Source organism: Sturnira hondurensis, unplaced genomic scaffold (genome assembly GCF_014824575.4).
Source record: "Sturnira hondurensis isolate 20B ecotype Veracruz unplaced genomic scaffold, ASM1482457v3 Scaffold0019291, whole genome shotgun sequence".
NCBI classification, from domain to species: domain Eukaryota; kingdom Metazoa; phylum Chordata; class Mammalia; order Chiroptera; family Phyllostomidae; genus Sturnira; species Sturnira hondurensis.
In genome coordinates, this window is record NW_028091922.1 from 11,095 (window position 1) to 18,895 (window position 7,801).

General features: G+C 52.5%; 1 protein-coding gene across 2 annotated transcripts; it reads left to right on the forward strand.

Annotated features, from left to right (window-relative positions):
* The first annotated feature begins 3,921 nt into the window (after positions 1-3,921).
* On the forward strand, positions 3,922-7,152 carry LOC118974354 (patr class I histocompatibility antigen, A-126 alpha chain-like). Of its 2 annotated transcripts, XM_037027743.1 has the most exons (8): positions 4,037-4,149; positions 4,400-4,678; positions 4,954-5,232; positions 5,758-6,033; positions 6,131-6,244; positions 6,677-6,709; positions 6,817-6,864; positions 7,025-7,152. In XM_037027743.1, exons 1-8 carry the CDS (start codon positions 4,086-4,088, stop codon positions 7,027-7,029), a joined length of 1,098 nt encoding a protein of 365 aa, XP_036883638.1. In that variant the 5' UTR covers positions 4,037-4,085; the 3' UTR covers positions 7,030-7,152. The 2 variants fall into 2 exon arrangements, with proteins under 2 accessions (XP_036883639.1, XP_036883638.1); XM_037027744.1 differs by lacking the exon at positions 7,025-7,152 and having other exon boundaries at positions 3,922-4,149; positions 6,817-6,972.
* Positions 7,153-7,801: the final 649 nt, after the last annotated feature.

Consider the following 7,801-nt stretch of genomic DNA (forward strand, 5'->3'; position numbering starts at 1 on the left):
GGAGAGGCCCCCTGGTTTATGCAGAACAACCATTCCCAAAGTGTGTTCTGTGGAACCCTTGAGGTTTCTAAGACCCTTCCATGGGATCTGTGAGGCGAAACTATTTTCGTAGGATTAAGGACACCCTTTGCCTTTCCACTGTGCCCACATTTATATTGATGCAAACTTAGCAAGAACGGACGTTGGGACACCCAACTGCTGTAGCCGGCATTCTTCACCACCACCCCTCACAGACTAGGACACAAAACCAGTGTCAATGTAGAATGACACAGTCAAAGGATTAAACATCATCATCTTTACTAAACGATCATCCTTAGTTGACACTTTTAAAATATCTTGGCTTCTGGTCAACATGGCCGTGGAAGTAAATGCAGGATTCTCATCACCCCAGGACCACAGCAAAATCACAACTACGCTACAGACAACCATTGTTCAGAGTCACCTGAAATCTAGGTGAAGACAAGTCCCACAACTAGAGGACTGAGAAGCCACACGGTGACTGGCAGGAGAGGTGGAGATGCAGAACAGGCTGGTCCCACACCCAAGTGCGGCAGAGAAAAATCAAAAGGGGTATCTCAGCTGGAGAGGTCCCCACCAGGAGCAAAAGGTCCAAGATCCACAGGACGCTCCCCAGCCCAGGGTTTCAGTGCCAGGAACACATGTCTCCACAACTTCTGGTTGTAAAAACCAGCAGTGATTGTGGCTGAGTGAGAGGGAGGCTTCTGGAGTCCCAGGCACTTCCTCTAAAAAGGCACACACACACACACACACATACAAACACACACATGGACTTGCTCTGAGCTCCAGTGCTCTGACAGCAGCTCAGAAGGCACCAGGAACATATGGGGAGCAACTGAATCGTCTGGCATCAGGGTGAGAGCAGAGGGTCAGCTATTTCCCAGAAAGAAGTACTGGCAAAGGCCATGGTTGTTTTCTGAGCCCTCCCCCACTCAGAGGGCAGGTGGGCACCCTATCTGAGCCTCCCCCAAACCTGGCTCTCACTGTTTTTCCCATCCTGGTGATTCCCAGAAACATCATCCTAACCAACTTGCAGTAGCCCCCACCCATGGCCCTTTTACTGATACAAACAGCCTGTCTTGGCTTGTATTGAGGACTCCCTGAAATGTCTCAAACAAGCAGCTTCTGACCTGCACATGCCGTGTATCTTCAGCTATGAGGCCCCCGGCCCAGCACTTGTGGCAGCTGGCCTTGGCTTTGCAGCTTGGCCTCTCCCGGGCACCTCCAAGCCCAGCACAAGGAGCTTGTTCCCATCTTCAGATTGCTTTGTAGCTCACGCCAGCGGGCCCAGGGCAGAGACAGGTAATGGCTGACTATGGCCTGCACCTGCAAAGAGCTTCCTGAGCCAGCACACTTGATGGAGAGCTTCCAACCTCAGCAAAGGACACCCTACCACCTGCACAGCAACACACTCAAGGGATGGACTCAAGCAATCGACCAGATGCCGAGTTCAAAATGCTGGTTGTACGCATCCCGAGGGAACTTAAGGGAAGAGTAGATGAAGTTAGTGTGAGCTTCAGTAAAGAGACTGGACACAGGAAAATAGAACAGAAAACATGATACACGAAAAAATTCCATTCCTGAAATGAAGAATACAGTACAGGGAATCAATCATGAAGTATCTGAAGCATAGGACGAAATAAGAGTTTGAGAAGATAAGAAGCAGAAAACACCCAGTCAGATTAGGAAAAAGAAAAATACAAAAAATGAGGAGAGTATAAGGAACCTCTGGAACAACTTCACGCACACCCACATTTGCACCATGCCGATGCCTCAAGGAGTGAGCAAGGAATTGAAACCAATTGAAAAAAATGATGGAAAGTTTGCTAACCTAGTGAAGGAAGTTGATGTGTAAGTCCAGGAAAGCAGAGTCCCAAACAAGAGGAAGCAAAAAGGCCCACACCAAGACGCATCATAATTAAAATGCCAAAGGTTAAGGACAAAGAGAGAATTTAAAAGCACCAAGATAAACGAAATTAGTTACCTACAAGGGAGCTCCCATAAGACTGTCAGCTGATTTCTCAATAGACACTTTTCAGGTCAAAAGAGACTGGCAAACCTATCATTTTTAATCAAAGGACAGATAAAGAGCTTCCCAGACCAGAAAAAGCTGAAGGGGTTTATTACCACCAATCCAGTAGTAGGAGAAATGTTAAAGGGTCTTCTTCAAGAAGAGAAAGAAGAAAAATAAAAATGTCAATAATAAAATGGTTATAAATGCATATCTATCAAAAATTACTGTAAGTGACCTTGGCTGGTGTAGCTCAATGGATTGAATGTGGGCCTGGGAACCAAAGGGTCGCTGGTCCCATTCCCAGCCCAGGCACACGCTTAGGTTGTGGGCCAGGTTCCCAGTAGGGGGTGCTTGAGACACAACCACACAATGATGTCTCTCTCCCTCTCTTTCCCCTCTCTCTAAAAATAAATAAATAAAATCTTCTAAAAATTAAAAGCTGGATTGAGCACCAGCTGCAAACAAAAGGGTCACGGGTTCAATTCCCAGGCAGGGCACCTGCCTGGGTTGTGGGCCAGGTCCCCAGTAGGGGGCAAGGGAGAGACAACCACTCATTGATGTTTCTCTCTCTTCCCCTCTGTCTGAAAATAAATAAATAAAATATCTAAAAAATAAAATAAAATAAAACATAAAGCAATTAAGTTGAACAGAAACAGAGTCACACATACAGGGAACAGACTGAAGGTTGCCAGAGGGGAGGGGAGTTAGGGGGCTGGGTGAAAAGGGGGAAGGGATTAAGAAGCACACATTGGTGGTTACAGAACAGTCCTGGGGATGTAAAGTACAGCACAGGGAACAGAGTCAATAATATTGTAATGACTACATAGGGTGTCAGGTGGGTACTGAATCTGTCAGGGTGATCAGTTCATTGTATAAATGTGTAATCACAGAGCCATATACCTGAAACTAATAAATTATTGTACATCAACTGTAATTTAAAAATAAAAAATATTTAACATATATCTTGAATCCATTATACAAATGGATTAATTTCTTAACTGTCCTTAATGAAAATGGAGAATTAAAAAATAAAATATCTCCCACGATGACCGGGAAAGTGCACAAACACACTCCTGCTCCATTCCCAAGTGTCAGGAGCCCAGGAAAGGGACCTGTGAGGGCTGAGTCAGCCTCTTCTTTAAGGAACAGCAAGGTCATGTGAGAGAATGAGAGACACAGAAGCTGTGATGACTGAGGTGTGGTGACCTGGCCAACACTCTCTCCAATGAACGGGAGCTTCTCCCTCAAGGAAAGTCAACGGGCAGTGGACACCTGACAGCACTTGTTGTCTGGATGGAAGGGAAGCTCTCAGAGGAAAACCGGGGTTTTGGCAAACGTGTGTCTCCCCAGGGCAGCCAGACGGCTTCCCAGAGCTGACGGCCGTATCCAGTGGGGTCTGTGGGAATGTTAACAAGTGTGATTTTTGATGATGTGTCATTAAATGTACCAACACTGGGAGANAGCAGTTCCGCTCTTCTCACTACCTCATTTATTTTGGGAAGTTACTTTTCATAAAAATATTATTTCTCTTAACATGCCATTGGTTATTAATATTATTCCAAATGAATTAATTTTTTCAAACTGTTTTATTCCTTGTATGGTAAACATTGATAGCCATAACTCACACAAACAAAATCATTTTGAGGATCCTCCATATTTTGTAAGACTGTATAGATGTTCTGGCACCCAATTGTTTGAGAGTCGCTGATTAAACAGCCCGTGGGTCGGGACTGGGGGAGACAGCGGGACAGAGCTCTCCGTGCAGGAGGAGGGGTCCGGGCAGAGTCCTGGGTCCCCAAGCCGTGTTCCCAGGGTCTCAGCCCGAGGACCGAGTCTGGGGCCCGAACTCTCAGGGCTGGGGTGCGCCCTTCTCCCTCGGGTTTCCCTTCCCCTTCTCCCGGGCCCTCCTGCCCGGATACTCCTGACGCTCTGCTGCGATTCTGGTTTGTGTGTCCCAGCTCCACACGAGCCAATCAGCGTCACCCCAGATTCGAGTATAAAGTCTTCCCGTAGCACCCGAGTTCTTTCTCCCCAGTTGCACAGGGTCTGGATCATGGGGCCCCGACCTCTGCTCCTGCTGCTCTCGGGGGCCCTGGCCCTGATGGAGACCTGGGCGGGTGAGTGCGGGGTGGGGAGGGAACGGCCTCTGCGGGGCCGGAGGGAGGAGACCCGTCGGGGGCGCAGAACCAGGGGATGTGGATGCGCGTCCCCAGATCCCAGACCCCAGACCCCGGACCCCGTATCCCCACCTCTATCCTCCCCTCCTCCAGTCCCCACCCCTCTTCTCAACCACCCGAATCCTTAGCTCTTTCCCGGGCGCTACCGCCCCCACCTCATACTCAACACGTGCCTCCTCCCTGTCCCCAGGCCCACACATGCTGAGACATTTCGGCACCTTAATGTCCAGACTTGGGAAGTCCCAGTACATCGGGGTCGGCTACGTGGACGACACGGAGGTCATGCGGTTCGACAGCAATGCCCCGAACCCGAGGGCGCAGCCGGGGTTGCCGTGGAAGGAGCAGCCGTGGGTACAGCAGGAGGATCCGGAGTTTTGGGAGGAGCAGACGCGGGTCTGCAAGTTCTGCGAACAGTTTTCCGGAGCAAAACTGAACAACCTGCGCGCCTACTACAACCAGAGCGAGGACGGTGAGCCACGCGCGCCCGGGTCCGGGCACCACCCCCATCCCCACTGAGCGGCAGGAGTCTGCGGGAATCTGTGGGTCTGAACGTCCCCCCAGGGCTTCGGGACCCGCCCTGCGCCCATCCCGGGAGGAGCCCGCGGGGATCCTAACCCAGTCTCACTTTCATTCAGTTTGCGTTTAATCCCCGCTGGACGGGTCGGGTCTCCACTGGCCGGGAGCGGGGCAAGTCTGTCCTCCAGCGGGACAAAGTCAGCGGGGCTGACTGTAGGGCGCGGTCAGGGTCTCACACCTTCCAGATTGTTTCTGCCTGCGTTGTGGGGTCCGGCGGGCTCTTCCTCAGCGGCTTCGGCCAGTACGCCTACGAAGGCACTGAAACCTTCACCCTGAACTTGGAGCTGAGTTCCACGACAGAAGCCAACAAGACCGCCCAGGCCACCATACTGCGTAATTTGTTGCATCAAGACGATGTGGAAGGTTGGAGGGCCTACCTGGAGCACACGTGTGCAAACCGGCTCCGCCTGTTCTTGGAGAAGGGGAAGGAGATGCTGCTCCGAACAGGTACCACCCCCAGGAGGAAATCTGTGGGCTGGGGCGGCTTTCTACAAGGAGAGGAGGGGAATGGGGCAGTGTCAGAGTGTCTCCCTGCTTGGGAGAAAGAAGAGTCCCCCAGATGTCCTCATTCTGTGACTCACCCATGGACCCAACTTCTCTAAAGGACAGTAAGGGACCCAGCCTCTCCCTGAAACACCCACAGTGGGTCCCTCACACCCTGCAGCACCTGGGGCACCAGGAACCTCTCCCTGGTTCTCCACCCCCACACCTTCTCTGGAGGCCTGACTCTGTGTTTGCTGAGTCATCAGCCTCCACCTGAGTCTGTGTCTCCCCTTAGAGACCTGCACACTCCTAACACAGGTTCTCACCCTGCTTCTAGAAGTAGCCCAGGAATGGGAGGGCTGGTGTCTGGGTGGTACACTCCCTTCTCCCACCCCAGCTGTCCTGTCCACTCTCAGGGTGGTCACAGGAGCACTGCTGGAGTGTCCCATGACCATGCAGAGTTCCTGAATTTCCTCACCCTCCCCTCAGACCCTCCAAAGACACATGTGACCCACCACCCCATCTCTGACCATGAGGTCACCCTAAGGTGTTGGGCCCTGGGCTTCTACCCTGCTGACATCACCCTGACCTGGCAGCGTGATGGGGAGGACCTGACCCAGGACATGGAGCTTGTGGAGACCAGGCCTGCGGGGGACGGGACCTTCCAGAAGTGGGCAGCCATGGTCGTGCCCCCTGGAGAGGAGCAGAGATACACGTGCCATGTGCAGCACCAGGGGCTGCCTGAGCCCCTGACCCTGAGATGGGGTGAGGAGGGGGTGTGGGCACAGAGCCTCTCCTCAAGGTGTCCCTGAGCAGGGTCAGGACTCAGGCCTGAGGCTGACCTCTCGCTTTCCCCTCACAGAACCCCCACCTCAGACCACCATGACCTTCATGGTCATCGTGGGCATCGCTGCTGCCCTGGGTGTCCTTGGAGCTGTGGCTGCTGGAGCTGTGATGTGGAGGAGGAAGTGCTCAGGTGGGCAAGGGGTGGGGCTGAGTTCCCTGTCCCCCTGGGGGTCAAGCCCAGGAGGAAGTGTGCTCTGCCTGGTTAATGGGCATCGTGTCCCCACACGGGTGCTTGTCCATCTGGGGTCTGTTTCCTAACACTGACTCTTTAGTGAGACCCGTGGGAACATGAGGGACACATTTATCACCTCATGATTCTAGCGATGGGGACTGATTCCCAGGTGTCAGAGGTCAGATGGGATGGTCCCTGCTGAGGACATATGGCCAGAGTGGTGGTAGGTCCAGTCCACACACATGTACTTTCCTCGTGTTTCCAGATCCTAATGTGAGTGTTCAGTCACAGTTCTGGAACCTTCCCTACACTTCAGGAGTGTGGGGCTCCTTTAGGGTCACGGGACCCAACCTTCCCCCTGGCTTCTCACAGAACGTTTTCTTCCCACAGGCAGCGGCAGGAGGAGCTATGCTAAGGCTGCCTGTAAGTCTGGGTGTTGGGGAGGTGATGTCCCAGACCCTTGGGAGAGTGTGGGGAATCTTTGAGGGGGGCTCCCCTACCCCGTAACTCTGCTGTTGTGTCTTCCCCAGGCAGCGACAGTTCCCAGGGCTCTGATGTGTCTCTCACAGCTCCTAAGGGTGAGACCCTGAGGGCAAGAAGTGGGGGGCATTGGGACTGAGGGACACAGCTGTGTTTTGGGGATGCTCAGAGTGGGATATTCTGAGCATGTCATGGGCTGCGGGAGAATGGGAGGCTTCTAAGACTGACCTGAATCTGTTCACAATAACTTTCTTCCAGCCTGACAAAGCCACTTTCTACAGGAGTTGGTGCTAAAACAGTCACTGCAGCCTCCCCTTTGGATTTTAAGGATCTCCGCTGTCTCTATACTTGGCATTGGAACGTCATATATATATATATATATAAATCAAAAGCAATGTGGAATAGAAGCTCCAAGGTGTATGTTTCTGGTGGGCGTGATTCTATTTACACCTTCACCCTGTTCCTTAAGCTGTTCTAAGTCACTTTACATTCATACACTCACCAGGAGGCGTGGAGACTACCCGGGAGGGACAGACTCTGTGCCCCAGGACAAGGGGACCGCATGGCTCCTCAGTGATGTTCCCTGTGACCACCTGTGCTCCACGCACTATTCCGGGTTTCTTCCCACACATCTGAGTGTGACCTTTTGGAGCCTCTGCCTGTGGCTGGTTGAGTCCCCTGATGCTAACCAAGTGCCACTCTGTTGCCTAGGAGTCACCCCAAGCTTCCAGGCCCCCGACTTGTAGACCTCAGGGATGTCTGTGTGGGGTGCAGAGACCTGACCAATCAGAAGGTGAGGACACCTGCTTAAAGCAGGAACTGTTCCAGCGTCCACTGTCCTTAACCCACTGCAGACCCTGCTCTCATTGTGTGGATGCTGAGTCCTGGAAAGTCATGGTCAAGGATCCCATGTCCTTAGTGGCTTCCTCTGAGAGTTATTCCCCAAGAGAGAGCCCTCGGGCCACAGGGTCAGTCTGGCTGCTGAGCTGAGAACAGAATCAGGAGCCCAGGGACCAGCGAGGCAGGAGGGAGAGG

Coding starts and splice junctions, on each gene's coding strand:
- LOC118974354 (XM_037027744.1), top strand. CDS start 4,086: ATGGGGCCCCGACCTCTGCTCCTGCTGCTCTCGGGGGCCCTGGCCCTG. Junction 4,150..4,399: donor CCTGATGGAGACCTGGGCGG/GTGAGTGCGGGG, acceptor CCCTGTCCCCAG/GCCCACACATGCTGAGACAT. Junction 6,710..6,816: donor GAGCTATGCTAAGGCTGCCT/GTAAGTCTGGGT, acceptor TGTCTTCCCCAG/GCAGCGACAGTTCCCAGGGC.